This window comes from Macadamia integrifolia, chromosome 5 (genome assembly GCF_013358625.1).
Source record: "Macadamia integrifolia cultivar HAES 741 chromosome 5, SCU_Mint_v3, whole genome shotgun sequence".
Lineage (NCBI taxonomy): Eukaryota > Viridiplantae > Streptophyta > Magnoliopsida > Proteales > Proteaceae > Macadamia > Macadamia integrifolia.
In genome coordinates this window covers 20,398,289-20,416,475 of record NC_056561.1, presented here as the reverse complement: position 1 = coordinate 20,416,475, position 18,187 = coordinate 20,398,289, and the positions used below count along the sequence as shown (strand labels likewise).

General features: G+C 37.0%; 1 protein-coding gene across 1 annotated transcript; it reads right to left on the bottom strand.

Annotated features, from left to right (window-relative positions):
• Positions 1-826: 826 nt before the first annotated feature.
• On the bottom strand, positions 827-12,011 carry LOC122078648 (small nuclear ribonucleoprotein SmD1a). The gene is made up of 4 exons (XM_042644732.1): positions 11,846-12,011; positions 11,682-11,758; positions 1,304-1,495; positions 827-1,182 (listed from the first exon to the last, which is right to left on the bottom strand). The coding sequence occupies exons 1-4, from the start codon at positions 11,857-11,859 to the stop codon at positions 1,121-1,123; spliced, it is 345 nt and encodes a 114-aa protein (XP_042500666.1). The 5' UTR covers positions 11,860-12,011; the 3' UTR covers positions 827-1,120.
• Positions 12,012-18,187: the final 6,176 nt, after the last annotated feature.

Sequence of the window (18,187 nt, the reverse complement as noted above, 5' to 3'; positions counted from 1 at the left end):
ACATGAAGAATCACTATTTTGGGTAGTTTTGTAAACTCAAACCTTATTTTGGATATTTTTGTTCACCAAAATTTTTTGTGGGTAATTTTATAAAGGTAAATCCAAAAGTGGATAATCACATAATTTTCCCAAAGTTTTATAACCATTTTCACGTGTATAAAATGAATAGTATTCCTAAACCCATGGAGAAGAGTTCATCCTTTACCAAAAAAGAAAAGGAGAATTATTCATCCACTATCTTGGAGGGCAAAATTATACGTACTTGATATCATTTAAGCTGAGTTTCTCCAATCTTACTATACTATGCCTCTATTACTTTAATCTCTTTGTCATTTCTCTCTATCATCCCATATTGTCTTATTTTCTTCAATTTTGGCAAGTTTGGCATAGATCCTTGTAACCGACCCTATTAAGGGGGGATAAGGCCGAATTTGATGTTATTGTTGTTAATTTATCCACCATCATCATTCACAAACTCTATAGGGTTTTAATACCTTCCCAAAATACCCTCTCAATAACCCCATGCACCCCGTTTCACCATGGGCACAGGAAAACTCTTAATTTTTTTCTGACACTAAATACCATTTCTCACATGGAAATCTTTACTTTCCCCTACGACCTCATGTGCATGGTTTCATTATCCACATTGCTGTTGTTGTGGCATGCATATTCCTCCCCACACTGGCTTCAAAAGGAACCCTCATCCAATGTGCAGTCATGATGATGAGAATTCAAGGTAATTTATACAATCTTGCAGGATCTTGGCTTCTCATCTAGCAAAATGTAGGAAATGCATGACGAGATTTGCTCATCTCCACAGCTAGAATGTCACAAGAAGCATTAAAGCAACCATTGAGATGCTGCAGAATAAGCTCTGTTGGTGAATAACAAACCACAGTATCCCTGGTTCCTGAATCTGGAAGTGACGCAGATATACAAACCATATATAATTTTCCCAAAACGATTTCTTGGTATTTCTAAGGCAAGTCAAACCATTAGCCCATCCATCCTGGATAATGAATACAGTGAAGCCCTTTGGACTGACGCGCACTTCCCACTCAAAACAGAACAATCTAAGCTACACGAGAGACTAATTGCAAAAATTATCGGTGCAATACTACTAGCGACCCCTGCCACGTCCACGGCCACGTCCACGACCCCGACCACGTCCCATAGGTCTCCCTGAGGAAGAATTCAAGGGGTCAAAAGAAAGAACAGAAGCAACAGCTTTGAAACAAACTAAGCATGAGAAAAGCAAAACTAAAGCAAACTGAACAAAACACTACAGTGAAATGTACAATACCAGCAGTTGGCTTTTTGGGCTTCACTCTAGGTGTCTCCTCTACCAGTAAAGTCTCAAGGTTCAAACTGTCTGGAAGGATATAATATCGGATGTTGTTACCCCGCACGCTAAGGTGATCAAGCGTTACCGGATTCTTTCCCTTCAGTGTCAGTTTTACAGTCTTCAAATGGGTATTCATGCTAATATCCACACCTGCAATGATGCAGTAAAGCCATTAGTCACAATAAAATATTTCATCAAACTGCAATTTCCAACTACCATTTAACAATCAACTGCAACAACCCAGAATACAAAAGTTAACACATATAGAGCATTTTCACCTTAGTAAGCTCCAAAAATTTACTCCACAAACAGTCAATTGTCTTCGAGGATGTTGTTAACATCCATTTGAATAGATTTAAATCCCTAATGCCTGATCAGAACATTTCCTTAAACTTGAAATGCCATACTGCAGGAAAACTAAATCACCAATCTGCTAAATAAAATTAAAAGTGGAAGATTGATTCATCGTATCCAGAAGTAAACTCTAGATCCTAACCAAAAGCAAAAGAGATATAAACCAATCCATAGAACCATCAATGCAATTCTGCCCAATTTTTAACTGATCTACCTAAAAGGCAGAACTTTCCAGTTTGGAACTCACTGAATTTTCTAAAATGCTAGCACGTAGCATGTCAAAGCAATCAGAACCACAAATAAGCATAAAAGAACACTGTAAAGTAACAAAATATTTTTAACCACAGGGTATTGCCTTGCATGTTTGAAGGATCCAATTGCTATACATAAACTCGTACAAAAATTTGGCAAAAATGAGTGGGGGAAAACAAGAATTGTGGATTTTTTGGGGGGTAAAGAATTGTGGACTTACCGATTTAGAAATTATGACAAGAAAAATTGTCCAACTACATTGGGCTATTTTTTTTATATATATATATTTTTTATATAATATATAAAATACATTGGGCATTGATTGATTTCTCGAATTATAGGTTAGGGATTGCGAGAATTCTTGAAGCGAAATTTAAATACTGCAATTGAAACCTCAGAAGATTCTTCAAGGTCAGTATACCAACATTTAAGTGAAGGAAACCAAAAAAAGTGGATGGCAAAATTTGAGTCACAAACTCAAAATCTTAGTAGCACTCCCTTCATTGACTTAATTCTCCAATGCCAGAAAATATTGAACTATGAAATCAACTATTTAAGACGTCAGTTACACATTTAGCTATTATTTCATTTCAAATGGGATCTGTAAATGTGAAAATTTTGGCTAAGTTCAAAGGGCGTGAACTTGCAACACAAGTTCCAAGTCAACTAACTATGCCTCCATTATGAACATTTGAGAAGCACGAATGCAAAGATTTGTAAGAGATTAAGAGAAATGCTCCGCAGAAGGTTTGAGGACCAGACGATCCTTGTCTACATTGGGCGATCAGGATACGCCTTTTCTAAGTTAAACTTAACTAGGATCTGTGGTTGTCATAGTGATTCCCAATTTCCCATTAGCTCTTGGACCCTAAAAAGAGCTTAAGTCACCAAGCCTTAATTGGATAAACCCTTGTGACTAAACACAGACTGGATGGAAGTGCCCTGTGTTACGGACATCTGCCAATTGGCATGGACGTCTGAGCTAAGAAGAGTGTGTATAACACTCTTAGGTCCTCTTTTTGAGAGATGTCCATGAGATATCTCGGACATTCATGCTACCTGAAGGACGTCCAAGGTAGCTCGCAGACATCCAAGCCTAGAAAAGTGCATTTTGACACTTCTCAGTCCCCATGTATGAGGGACATCCACGAGATATCACGGATGTGCAAGGTATATAGCCAATATTATGGCCGTTGGACCCCAATGGCTAGTATTCTGACTGCTGGACGCTGACAAATGTCCACCGAGAGTCTATGAAGCATACATTGGTTCATTCTACATTAGACTCCTCTTGGCTATAAATTTGGGACTATGATATCATCTTTCTACAAGACTCTTGAACTCATTTTGCACATTCTTTTAGTCTTATTCTATTTTTAGCATTCATAATTATTTAATTTAGTTTTTCTTACCTTCATTTTAGATTTTACATAAAATGAAAAACTTAGACAAAAAATCCTAATTTTGTAACTGTATACAAAAAAAAAAAAAAAAAAAAAAGGCAAATATGCAACTCATTTTGCACATCTTTTAGTCTTGGTTTAAAGGTTTTTCAAAATCATAGTGTTGAGATTTAACTTACATATTCTACCTTTTAGAGGTTTTATCTTTGAGCTTCAATTGTATATTTTGCCTTAGAGAGGCTTTGTATCTTGAGTGGAAACACTCGAAGACTCTTCAAAGAGAGTTGTAAGGTTCATACTTGTCAAAGCATTGCTAAGCACCAACTATGCGTCCATGCACTTTCTTGGGTCCAAGGCGCTTGCTGATGCTTCACGAAAAAAAAAAATTATATATATATATATATATATATACATATGCTTATATTATATCCTATTCTTTGTTTATTATATGTTGGTTTTCTCATTTTAGGTCATTCCTAGTGTAATTATATCATATTATATTAATATGACTTCTATGTTGCATATAAGCATAATTATATAAAAGGGAAATTTACACCCCCTCCCCTGTACTTTTGAAAATTACATATAGATCCAAACGTTTTTAGAATGTATGCCCCCTCCCCTAGCTATGATGGTGTTAGTATGCTGTTAGTTTTGAACCTCAAAATACCACATTACCCTTTAATGGAAAAACCACTTAACCTTAAAGGACCATTATACCCTTTTGGTCCTCTTTTACCCAAACACCCAAATCAGTAAGCTCAAGTTCATCTCGTGAGCTTGTGCTACTCCCCTGGGAAGTGATTGAAGGGCTGGTAGAACCAACACGAGAATTCGGTTTCCATCGACAAAACACCAACATCAGATTCCCCATAAACATTATCTGTAGTATTCGATCCCTCGATTTTGTTCTCGTCAATTAAACCTTCTTTCTTCGAGTTTACCATTGCAAACGTCAAGAATTAAATCCAATCACAGTACTAACTCTGAAATCCTAAATCTCTTTGTTCGTCAACAACAGATCCATTCTACAAATCTTTAACTTCCTGATATCGAACCAGAGAGATGAAAAGGAGTTCTAAAAGCCTCAACTGGTGCAAACCCTAAGATAAATCAATCAAGAGAACCACATAATTCAGAAATCGAAGCGATTCCTTGAAGCGGCCAAGCGAGAAGTCGAAGGGGAACGAAGGTTGCCTCCAACAATGTGAGAATCTTACATATCCAGGGGAAGGGGCGTAAATTCTGGAAACATTTGAACCTATATGTAATTTTGGCAAAGTACATGGGAGGGGGCGTAAATTTCCTAATTATCATTGCTATATTAAATAGTCATATACAACACGCCTAGGGTTCCTACATTGCCAAGCACCTCTCCAATGCCTTAGGTCGCCTATTCACCATGACAACTATGGTAAGGTTTGAGATTTTCTTTTGGGTAGTGTGAATATAAGGTTTGAGTGTCAGCCGAAACTCTCGGATTGTTGTGAGCTGGGAAAACATCCAAATGTTTGTAGTAAGTAATGTAAAAAACAACATTTTAAGGGTTTCTTGTGATCTTGGAAAAAAAAATTTGGGATAAGGCTTGATCAATGTCATTTGGAAAATGATCTTCAGTGGAAAGTTGAAGCTTGTATCACTTGATAGTTAGTAGCAATATTATCAAACCACTCTAAATCTTATTGTCTCTATCTTTCTCTTTCCGTTTTCTCACTTTTGTTACTGTAGCTTCTTCCTTTCTTACAACAATAGCATTCATCCTTTGTTTTGGGTAAATGTTTTTAAATTGTCATTTCATTCCACACCACCCAATTCACCCCCCTCTTGGGCTGCCTAACCGGCCCCATAATTTCTCCATGGGTAAGTACATGATTTTTAGGACTAGGAGTACGTAAGATTATAAACATATCTCTTCCATCTTGTTGTATTCCCTACTTCCAAGTTATATTGGTGTATTTTCACTTTATCTATTAAGTAGTTATCCACAATTGAAAAAAATGAGTGAAAATGAAAATATTATTATGTTAAGTTTGTCTTGAATTCTTGACCCGTTTTGAAGATTGACCCGCTCCGACATATTTTGGTGGCGACCCGAATGGGAAGTTTTTTGAGATTTGTGATGGAAGTAGAGGGATTGGGCCGAAGCCAGGAGCCCATCACTGATCTCATATGGGGGAGCGGGGGCTTAGCCCCAGAGGTATGGTTCGACCGGATCTACGACGACCCGACGGGTCGACCCGCAACTTAGAGTATATATAATGTACTATTGCTTGTTGAGAAAGTCATTGTATTTTGGGGTTTTTTCGAGCTAGGGTTTCAGGGCGAGTATTCTCATCACTGCTTGGGTGTAATCTCTCTTCTGCATAGTGAAACATCTTCTTCTTTGCCCGAGGACGTAGCACACCACCCTGGTGTGTGAACCTCGTTAAATCTCTATGTCGTGTGGATCTATTGTCTCTTTATTTTTTGTATTTCTTAGTGTTTGATCTAACAAACTGGTATTAGAGCTTTGGGTTACTTCGATCCATGGCTTCAACGAAATATGATATTGATAGGTTCGACGAAAACATCAGTTTTAGTTAATGACAGGTTCGAATGATGACTGTTCTCACGCAGCAAGGTTTGAAGAAAACCCTATTTGGGAAGGCGAAGAAACCTGCAACTATGTCCGATGATGATTGGAACGATTTGGATGGTAAAGCCCTTTCAGCTATTCAGTTGTGTCTTTCGAATGATGTTCTACAGGAAGTTCTCTCAAAGAAAACGGTTGCAGAGTTATAAGTGAAGTTAGAGAATCTCTACCTCACCAATAGGTTGAGATTGAAGCAACAACTGTATACCCTTCATATGGGTAAAGGTACTTCTATTAAATCTCACATATCTGATTTCAATTCTATTGTTACTGATTTGAAAATGATAGATGTTAAAATGGACGATAAAGATTTAACCCTATTATTATTAAGTTCTCTGCCTCCATCTTATAAGCATTTTAGGTATACCATGATTTATGGTAGAGAATTTCTATTGAGGATGTCAAAACGAATCTGCAAAGCAAGCAGAAGATTGATGATGAGTTGACATCTACCAATAAATTTGATCGTGTTGGTTTGGTAGCTAGAGGGAGTACGAATGAAAGGGGTTCAGATGGTGATAAAAAGAATGCTAGATCAAAATCTAAGCACAAGAATTTGACCTATAATTAATGTAAAAAAAAAGAGGCATATTAAATTTGAATGGTATAAGCTTTTAAATAAGCAAAAACCAGATGGTGGTGCTCAAAATCAACAGAAAATAGATGATTCTGTAGAAGCTAGTATGGTTGAAGATGAGAGTGAGTCTGATATGCTTTTGGTGACTGATGACAGAGTTAGATCACAGGATGAATGGATTCTTGATTCTGATTGTTCCTAACATGTGTCCCAATTGTGAATGGTTCTCCACAAACGAATCAGTTCGAGGTAGAGTTGTGTTGATGGAAAATAATGCTTCTTGTAAGACTATTGGAATGGGAATGATCAATATCAAGACGTATGATGGCATTATCAGAACCTTGTCTAATGTCAGGCATGTCCCTGATTTGAAGAAGAATCTCATCAGTTTAGGCACTTTGATTCAAATGGAAGCAAGTATACAGCTGAAGGTGGAATCATGAAGATCAGCAAGGGTGTTCTCTTGTTGATGAAAGGAATCAAGGTTGGCAGTTTGTATGTGTTGCAGGGTACTACAGTCACTGGGTCTGTTGCAGCAGCTTCATCTATGTCTAAATCAAATATCGCAAATTTATGGCACATGAGATTAGGCCATATGAGTGAAAGAAGAATGACATTATTAAGTAAAAGGGGCTTGTGTGGTCAGAGTACAGGAGCAATGAAGTTCTGTGAGGATTGTGTTTGGGAAGCAAAAAAGAGCCAGTTTCAGTACTGCTATTCACAGAACCAAGGGAACTTTGGACTACATTCATTCAGACCTATGAGGGCCCTCCAGGGTTGCTTCAAAGGGGGTTGGTGCAAGGTACTTGCTTACTTTCATTGATGATTTCTCTAGGAATGTTTGGGTTTATTTCTTGAAGCACAAAAACGAAGTATTTGTCACTTTCAAACAGTGGAAGAATTTGCTTGAGAAGCAGACCTGGAAACAAATTAAAAGGTTGAGAACCGATAATGGCCTAGAGTTTTGTGAATGTGAATTTAATGAGTTCTGCAAAAATTAAGGTATTGCAAGACACCATACAGTTGTTAAAACACCCTAGTAGAATGGAGTGGCAGAGCGTATGAATAGAACCTTGTTAAAAAAAGCAAGGTTTATATTATCAAATGCAGGATTGGGCAAGGAGTTCTGGACAGAAGCAGTTAACACAACAACCTTGTTAGTGAATCGATCCCCTTGCACAGCTATTGAGTGCAAGACTCCAGAAGAAGTTTGGTCAGGTAAACCTGCAGACTACTCAAATTTAAAAGTATTTGGATGTCCTACTTATGCACATGTAAATGAAGGGAAGTTGGAACCTAGAGCTAAGAAATGCATTTTTCTTGGGTATAGATCTGGAGTGAAAGGATACAGGTTGTGGTGTCCTGATCCAAAGTCTCCAAAATTTCTTATTAGCAGAGATGTCACTTTTGATGAATCTGTTATGTTGCATCCTAGGAAAGAAGCTCCTATTCATTGTGATGAAGGTCAAGAAAAATCTAGAGAAAAGGTGGAGTTTGAAATTGGTGGTTCATTTTCAAACAAAGCACAATCTACTCCAGTTCAACTGCCTACTTTTACTGAAGGAGATGATGCTCAAGAGAATCAAGAAGAAGAGTGGTACAGCATTGCCAAGGATAAACCAAGGAGGAATATTAGACAACCACAAAAGTATGGGCATGCTGAATTTGTTGCTTATGCATTGTCTGTTGCAGATACAATTGAAAATAGTGAGTCTACAACATATTCTGAAGCTGTTACTTCAATTGATTCAACAAAATGGTTGATTGTCATGAATGAGGAGATGGAATCTCTTCATAAAAATATGACTTGAGAGCTTATCAAGCCGAGAACAGGGAAGAAAACTATTGGTTGCAAATGGGTCTTCAAAAAGAATGAATCTGCCTCAGGTGTTGAAGATGCTAGGTACAAGGCACATTTGGTTGCAAAGGGCTACAGTCAAGTACAAGGAATTGATTTTAATGATGTTTTCTCACCTGTTGTTAAGCATAGTTCTATTCATGTCCTACTTGCTTTAATTGCTATGCATGATTTGGAGTTGGAGCAACTTGAAGTAAAAATAGCATTATTGCATGGTGAACTAGAAGAACAGATTTATATGCATCAACCTGAAGGGTTTGTTATTGAAGGTAAGGAGGATCATACATGCTTGTTGAAGAAGTCCCTATATGGTTTGAGACAGTCTCATAGACAGTAGTATAAAACGTTTGATTCAGTTATAGCTAGTTTTTGATACTCCAGGTGTCAATATGACTATTGTGTTTATTTCAGAAAGCTCTCTGATTGATCATTCATATATTTGTTGCTTTATGTTGATGATATATTGATTGCAACAAAAGATAGGAATGAAGTCAACAGGTTGAAGGAACAATTAAGTTCTGAATTTGAGATGAAAGATTTGGGGGCAGCAAGGAAGATCCTTGGTATGGAGATCAAGAGGGATAGAAAAGCAGGGAAGCTGTGACTATCTCAATAGTACACTGAGAAGATATTGAATCGTTTTGGCATGAAAGATGCCAAACCTGTAACTACTCCTCTTGCATCTCATTTTAGACTTTTCAGCTGCTTTATCACCTAAGACAGCTGAAAAGGTGGAGTACATGTCACGTGTTCCATACTCTAATGCAATTGGCTTTGTTATGTATGCTATGGTTTGCACTCGTCCTGACATTTCACAAGCTATCAGTGTGGTGAACAGATATTTGTCATGTCCAGGTAAAGTTCATTGGGAAGCAGTGAAGTGGATACTTAGGTACTTAAAAGGGACCTCTGGTGTTTGTTTGGAGTTTGGGAGGAATGGTGATAGTTTATCTGGTTAGGTTGATTCAGATTATGCAGGTGATCTCGACAAGAGGAGGTCACTCACAGGCTATGTATTTACTCTTGGAGAAAGTACGGTTAGTTGGAAAGCTACTTTACAGGCTACAGTTGCATTATCTACTACTGAAGCAGAGTATATGACAGTGACTGAGGCAATTAAATAAGCTATTTGGCTTACAGGTTTGTTGGGAGAACTCAACATAGATCATGGGGTGACTGTTGTCCATTGTGATAACCAGAGTGCTATTCACTTAACTAAAGATCCGATGTATCATGAGAGGACAAAGCACATTGATGTTCGGTATCATTTTATAAAAGAGATAATTGCTCAAGGTAATATTCAAGTGTTGAAGATTGGTACTGAAGACAATCCAGTTGATATGTTAACTAAGCCTTTGTGTGTTGGTTGCTCGAACTTACTTGGTGTATGCCGTGTTTGAGTTCAGCCCTTTGGAGGGCTATTGAAGAAGATGAAGATTTTAGCTATTTGTTTATTTGTTGGAAGAGAATTCAAGCCAAGGTAAAAATTTATTAAGTTTGTCTCAAATTCTTGACCCGTTTTGAAGATTGACCCGCTCCGACATATTTTAGTGGCGACCCGAATGGGAAGTTTTTTGAGATCTGTGATGGAAGCAAAGGGGTTGGGCCGATAGCCCAAGCCCGGAGCCCATCACTGATCTCGTATGAGGATGTGGGGGCTTAACCCCCGCAGTATGGTTCGACCGGATCGACAACGACCCAATGGGTCGACCCACAACTTGGGAGTATATATAATGTATTGTTGCTTGTTGATAAAGTCATTGTATTTTGGGGTTTTTTCGAACTAGGGTTTCAGGGCAATGTTTCTCACCGCTGCTTGGGTGTCATCTCTCTCCTGCATAGTGAAACATCTTCTTCTTCACCTGAGGATGTAGCACACCACCCTGGTGTGTGAACCTCGTTAAATCTCTGTGTCATATGGATCTATTGTTGGATCTAACATATTATATTCTCAAAGGTGGGGGAGATGTGAGAAATACAAAAACTGGTTTTTAAAGGGGTAACAGAATGACTAGTTTAGGAAAGAGAACAACTCAAGTGCATATAATTTATATGAGTAAACTTTGACCTATACAGACCATTCATCACAAATCAGCTCCTGTAAACCAGATAAACTGAGTGGAGGATACCATCTACATATTGAAGGTAAAAGTCCTTGATGACATATTGTGACAACTTAATTATTGACATATTGTTAATACAATTCTGTTTTTGAACAAGCCCAAAGGACTAAAATAAACAATTTTAAATCTTCTTAGTTCTCGGAGAACTAAATCTTAGTGGTGAGTGGTGTCCAGCCCCATAGTTGAAGGAAGCTTGGAAAATGGTGTGAGAACTGCTACTTCTCACTTATCCAGAGCCATTCATTTGGATACCCCCTTACTGGCTTCTTAATTTCTTTTTTCAATCAAGTAACTAAGGCTTATACCATTCATTAGGCAATAAGGTGTTATCTAGATCTGCTAAACAAAACATTGATTATTAAATTTCACACACACATATGGTACAAATTGACCAGATTTAACTTGATCCTCGGTCCACAAGGTCTTGGCGAATCAAGTTGAATAACTGGTCATTGATCGGGTGACATTTAACCACATTTTGCTATAAAGCACGAGGATGGTAAATGGAAACATGGCAGACAGACTAAGGTCATATGGAATATGAAACTGTATTGCGGGTTAAGCAATTGAGTGATAAGTAATAACCAGAACGGGAATGAGATGAGGTCACTTGAGGATATTAGTGATTCAATAAGTCAATCTGCATTCATCGTGCATGTTTTGTACCCCATCTACAAAGCCCCATTTGAAGTAATCAAAGAAGTTCCTAATCATCTAAGGCACAGTAACGGAATAGTTCAAAGCTATAAACCAATCCACATCCCAACAATTACTGTCAAATATCCAGGTACTGAGATAGGTACAGGCAGCTCCTTGCAACACTTAATTACCACATACCAAATGGTTCACTTCCAAGGCTGAAAATATATGAGTAAATATCACAAATAGTCCAATACTGGGGGAACCAACACCACAAAAGACCAGAAAAGCTTAAAATGAGGAAAGGCATACACCATATAACCAACGATACCTCGTCTGATAAATTAAAAGCAGAAGAACACCAAGGTTTAGCTAAACCCTAACTGTAGGGTAGAGCAGATGAAATCGAGAAAGAGACAAAATGACTACTACAAACTTTCGGATAAATTGTAAGGGATAAATCGCATGCTTTAACAAGAAAGAGGGATGGAAAGGAACCTGTGATAGTGCCATGAACAACAGTTCCATTCTTAAGCTCGATCGAGACGGTCTCGTTGTTCAACTTCATCAAAAACCTTTTGATTTTCAGATCAACAACGAAAGAATGTTAGATTACTAGGCTAATGAATAATGAATCGAAATGAAAGGGATTAGAAGCTCACCTGACGAGCTTCATCTTGGCGGAGGGATAGATCACTTAGGGCTTCAAAAAAGCCACTGAGGAGAGGGCGGGAGTCTCGCACCAGTGCTTTCGAGAGCAATATTGAAAACCTTTTGATTTTCACACCCGTAGCTACGCTCCCTAGTCGCCACGCCAGAGTCCAGTTAGGGCTTTGAAAGAGAGAGAGGTGGATATGTATACGATAGAACTCGTATCTATGATTTTCGTTGCTTATCGTTCATCTGGGCCGTGCAGTTAATTGACCCGAACACCCGAAACCGGAAAATTGGAATGCCGGATGGATTGGCCTGAGGGTTCATGGATATTGGTGAGGTCGTGAGAATGTCAATCCCTATTCCGATCTAACGGTCGAGAGCCTAGAGATCACAACCCCATATACTTTCCCCTTTTAGGTGAATCAGTCCCACTCCCATATACTTTCATTTTTTTTTTTTTTTTTTTTTTTTTTTTGACATGCTTGAAAATTCTGGAAGGGATGTTTTGTCAACTGGGGAAGCCCTTCGAATCCTCCGTCCGAAAGAACTCCCACACTGACAACGTTGTCGCCACGTCGCTTAGAAGTGGGACCATATCTCGGAGATGTGGGTTTCTTCTTTCTGTCCTTGCTTTCAGCCTTGTTGAATTTTTGCAAGATGATTTTGATTTGTGAATCTTGTGTGTTCCTTGTAGATTCAGAGTTCATAAAAGTTACACGCGATTTTAAGTATATATGAAAATAGATGATCAGCTCATCTTTTCAGTTTTCTAATCGTAATTACTGAATTAAAAGCAAGCAAACAAAACCATACTCATCAACAAGGGAAACCCCTAGAATGACAGAAATGATACAAGATCAAATGAATAGTTTTAAGAGGATTAGGATTCAAGCTTTTGAAATACCACCAATACCATAAAAAATAGAAGGTAATAGCTACAACCAATATTACATCTCTAATCTGAGTTTTAGCCTTTTAGGGAAACAATCAGATCATTAACTGGGAATTCCTTACTTAGCATGTTATGTAATTTTTTCTATGTAACTTTAATTGTTTAATCATTAATATGATTTGATCCCGGAAGACTATGTTAGTTAATTTGGGTTGGATTGGGTTATGATTCGGTTTCTTCGTGGGTCGTCCACTTGAGGTAATCATAGATTCACTACGATGGCCAATTCTCTATAAACAAGAGGGTTTTGGTCACAAAGCAAATTAAAGTTTTGATATAATCTCAAGAGATCTTTTTCTCTACATTCTCTTATGTCTCTCCCAATTGAGATTTTCATTGCAATCCTTGGATTTGAATGGTGGAATATTGCCTAGCAAGATCGCCACAACCTTTCGGTCATCGCTGTTCGTGCAGATCAACTCGTGGTGTAACCAGATCCATTCCGTTGTGAAGAAAGCTACATCGAGGTAATTCCTAATTCTCTGTTTACTTTCTGATTAATAGACTAAAAATTGGTCATTGAAATTGTGATTCACGAGTCCACTTACAAGTTACAACCACACAGACATTCTTGATTCTTTGCCTTGCCTTACAAACTTGGCATAATCTTTTAAGTGAAGAATCAAGGTTAATTGTGATACCATCGACCAATCCCAATCAAATTCTCAAAACCCTACATCCTTATTCTTTCCATATTGACTGTGATTACGTGATATTTTTCTTTAATGTCATATTCAATTTCATTTATTATTCCTCTTTTGGGTCATATGAAGATTTAGAGAATACTCCCAAGAAATATGTAGTATTAAGTGCATAAATTTTTGTTATGGACAATGTGTTTGTCAGTAATATATTCCAAGAAATGTTCATCAAAAAAAGGAAAAACCTCCAACAAATTACAGATGGTCCATGTGTTTGGATGTATTGCAATTATGGTGATGTTATAATTTATTTCTTTCTTATTATATTATATTTTAGGGAAATTTATTACCCCTGGAGAATGCCATAATGTTAAGACCACCCCCTCTGTTTCACCAAATTATCTTCTGATCCCCTACCATCAGTCAATGTTAAGTGTGGAGGAAAAATGACCATTATACCCTTACCACTAAAAAACTATTGTTTTAACCCTTAGCCATTAAAAAACCTAGGGAAATTACCTATCACTTACCTTCACCGAGAGAAATCAAACTCAGCCTTCGTTCTCACCGGCGCGTTCATCACCAGCAAGTATCTCTCTCTTTATCTCACTCTCATTCTCATCCATCACCGGCATTTGAAATAGGGATTTGTAGTCGTCGGCGAGGTCTCTCTCTCTCTCTCTCTCTCTCTCTCTCTAGATTTGTGTTAAGAATATGAATAGGGTTTGAATAGAGATTTGTGATCTTAAAGTACGAATAGAGTTTGACACATGTTAAATCCTTCTCTAATATGTGTTCGTTGAGGTGAGCTAGATGGATGAAGTTCTTTTCTTTTTTTATCTTCTCTAGAATGGGTTTTTTTTTTTTTTTTTTGGTGCATTTTTTTGAGTTTGGTTTGGTTGTTGGATTGTTTGAAATTAAGGCTCACAACTACATGAGAGGGGGAAGCAATGGTAGAAGCTTTTGAGTTTCAGAACTACACTGGACCCTTTTGTTTTCGCATCTTATCATTGTGTTTGAAATCTTTTTTTTTATTTATTTAATGAATTTCTTTTCTTTTCTTGTATCATTTTCTTTTATCTGTGTTGTGTTGCTATCTGTAGATACTAAAATATATAGGAACATGGTCTCTTTGAGCTGACATGAAAATTTTGATGAGTTATCTTATTAGTCTCTATAGTTTCTTTTCAATTCGAAATGGATGTCTCATAGTTTCTTATTAGATCAGTGGTCATGGCTGGTTCATTATCTAAAATTACTCCTTGCTTTTGCACATATTCCCACTTGTCTTGCAGCAGATAGAGGGAAGCAAATTAGCAAAGTCCAAAGTCTTGTACTTACCTAAAAGAGCTAACAATTGCACACAGATGTGTGAGACATATAATACCCAACCAAAACAGTGTTTGCTATCTTTCCTCACAAAACATGACACATGATGCTCATGGAATAAGCAATCACTTGATATATGATATCTAGTCTCAATACATTTTGTACTCCAATTTAGTATTTTGATATAAAACTCTTAACTTTCTCTGAGTACCAATATAAATGTAGATATGATGTCAAGGGTGCCTGGATGCGTCATTGCTACATGTGAAGTGTGTGGTAAAGAGTTTTCAATTTTCACATCAAAGTCAGGATCGCATTTCAGAAGAAAATATTTCATATGTCCAATGAACTGCCCATTCTTCATGTGGATTGACCACCTTAGGATTTGTAAGTGTGGTAAAGGCCAGTGTAAAGTAAGAACTGTGAAGACAAATGCGAATTATGGTCGATACTATTGGTGTTGTCCCCAATCAAATGGTGTATGAATTTTTGACTTTTTGGTATAATTAACATACCTATCAGTATTTATTTCTTTATGTTCGTAGAACTGATTGTCTTTCAGGTTGGAAGTCAAGGATGTCGAATATTCGAATGGATGCCAAATTCAAGCACAAGTTCCAACATTGACTAGACTCCACCTCGGACCCAATGTTCGGAAACCTCAACTTCATCATCTCCTCCCCATCAACAGACTATATTAAATGATATTTGAACGGTGCAATTAAAGAATCTGAGGACAAGACGAGGATGATGAGAGATGTGCTAGAAGCAGTGAACAAGCTAGACTTAAAAGACTAGATTTAACTTTGATAGGAACGCTTGTTATGTTTTGGAAAGAAAGATGTGGTTCTGATTTCTTGATTGAATAGTTGTTTTAACTCCTTTATCTGCCTATTATTATATTGCTATATTCTGATATGTAATCCCACAGACCTGCCATTGAATTCTGCAGTTTTTTTACTTTCTTAGTCCTAATATGATTACTTTATACTCTGAATCTGTCCAAATTTGGATCAACTTTCGCATATTTGTTATATTGACTGATTATAGTAATCTACCAAATTTTATGCACATCAGATTTTTTATGGTTGAATTATTCAATTTTCTCCTAATGCACATCAGGTAATGTGCCTGTGGTTGTGTATATCTCTCAGTTTGACTTAGAAATGTTATCATTTCTTTCAAGCCATAAACTCTAACTCACCACAGCTAGTATAAAAGAACATAGTTTCTTCCCCCTTCTAGATAATTTCTACACTATTTAATTCATGTACCAAAGTTGATGTCTTCTGAGATTGCAGGTATATCACTTTGAGCCTTGGATGTTCAGCATTATGCTAGCTCTCTTGCCATTGATGATATAGGTCTATCATAGAACAACTTTAGAATGAAAGGGGAAAAGCACATTCCATTAGATAAATGGTAGATAAGAATTATGTTTAAAGATACTTGGCCTCATATTGTCCTGGAAGATATAAGAAATCAAATAAAACTGGGAGAAGGCAGAGAATACACTACTGAATAGACTCTCGGAATCAGTTAGAAATTTGAGGTAACCTTCTTAAGAAATCATCAAACAGAACGAGCCTAATTTCCAGGTTACTAATTCATATTTGGTACTAATCAGCAACAAAGAATCAATATCTCAGGAGTTAAGACCTATATAAGTATATAAGAAAGAAATTAAATGCACCAATAATCTTTTCATATGGCAGCTTATGTGAATTTCACAAAGACCACATGATTTCCATATCATCTACTAATGCAATAAGTTTCATCGAGATAACCCTCTCCCACTTGATAAAATAGAACTCCCATCTTTGAGCCTTTTTTCAAATTAAGAATGTTGAAATATTGATGTATATGACTAGGCAATAGTCAAATACAAAATATGGTTTATAGCATGATGTGGGGGCATGTAACAGTTTACACAATCCAGCCTGGATGGTCTAAAAGATCTGGGTTGGCCATGTTATTCTTCAACATGGCCAAAACAGAAAGGATCATCTGTTAATACCTTTCCCCTATACAGAAAAGGCTCTTCTCTCTATGGATAATTATACATATTTTTAGGGAACAAATACTGAATTTGTGTTCTCATTATAAACAGAGGATTGTAAAATCAAAGGGGGGTGGAATTAAAGGCAAATAAAGCATGAGGCATGGGATGAGAAATGGAACCATAAATCAGACATAGAAGAACTATACTTCCATAAAGCGTGGATATTACTCACCCTCCAACGTATTGAAGTAGTTCTATTGGTAATGTGCCTGTGGTTATGTATATCTATCTGTGGTTCCTACAAAGCTGTTAATTTCAGTTTATTCTATTAGAAGAGCCCAATTAATTGTGTTAGTTCATATGAACATGGTCTCTAGATGTGTGCTTACTAGACTCTAATTACATAGGATTTCAATCATCAACTCACTCAGAATTACCATAGACAAATGGTATCTTAGTCTATGGTGGCCATGAGACCTACATCAGAAACCTCTATTTGGAACCCAGGAAAGAGGTAGTATTAATAAAAAAATTGGACATCATAGACCTGTTCCATTAACAGAAATCCCAAATTCATTTCACCTGTTCAAACATTACAATTTACATCATCCCATCTGGAAAATCAAATATACTAGTAGGATATCAAAAAATCAATTGACTTGTACAATATAATAGGGATACCAAGTAAATAAAGTAGCATCTACATCCAAAATAGAAGCATCTGTCTGCTCTCCAAAAAAACAAACTATAGTAGCATCTACATCCAATTTACATTCTTCCACCAAATACATAAAACTAAGCCCCCCAAAAGAAATTCACTATTATATAACCTAAAATAACAACTCATTATCCAAAATTAATCATTGATTTGCAACTTCATTGCTTCCTTTTCATGTCGCCTTGCATGAGTTGTTGCCATTCTTGCTCTTCTCCATGCTTGAACACTATCCATTTGGTCCGTTGCTTCATTATGTGATCTAGTCCTTTGAGAAACATTGACATTAGTTTAAGTGCCCACTATATTTTGATTCTGCCAAACAAACAAAACAGAGAAACACATTTATAGTGAAGATAATGTGAACATAGTAAAAACAGTTAGGAATGTTTTAATTCATAAAAATAGCACCTGCATGTTCTGTTTAGATGTTCGTTTCCTCTTCATTCTAACGGCACCACTTGTACATGATGTCCTATTATGACCCTCAAGGTTGCATCTTTGACATATTACTGAAGAAGACTTCTTCCTATACTCCCCAGTAGCTGGTTCACCAACCTCTCTTTTTCTAACCTTTTTGGGTCCCCCTGGTTGCCTTCTCAGAGCTAGTGGCTCTACCACACCCATAATACTAGTATCCTCCAACTCTGAAATATTAGGAAGTGGATGTATCATGTTTTCGTATGCTTGCATATATTTACCAAGGGA

Excerpts from the sequence above, each read along its gene's own strand:
- LOC122078648 (XM_042644732.1), bottom strand. Across the intron at positions 1,496-11,681 it reads TGTTCATGGCACTATCACAG|GTGTGGATATTAGCATGAAT; the intron begins GTTCCTTTCCAT and ends GCATCATTGCAG. Across the intron at positions 1,183-1,303 it reads GCCCAAAAAGCCAACTGCTG|GGAGACCTATGGGACGTGGT; the intron begins GTATTGTACATT and ends ATTCTTCCTCAG.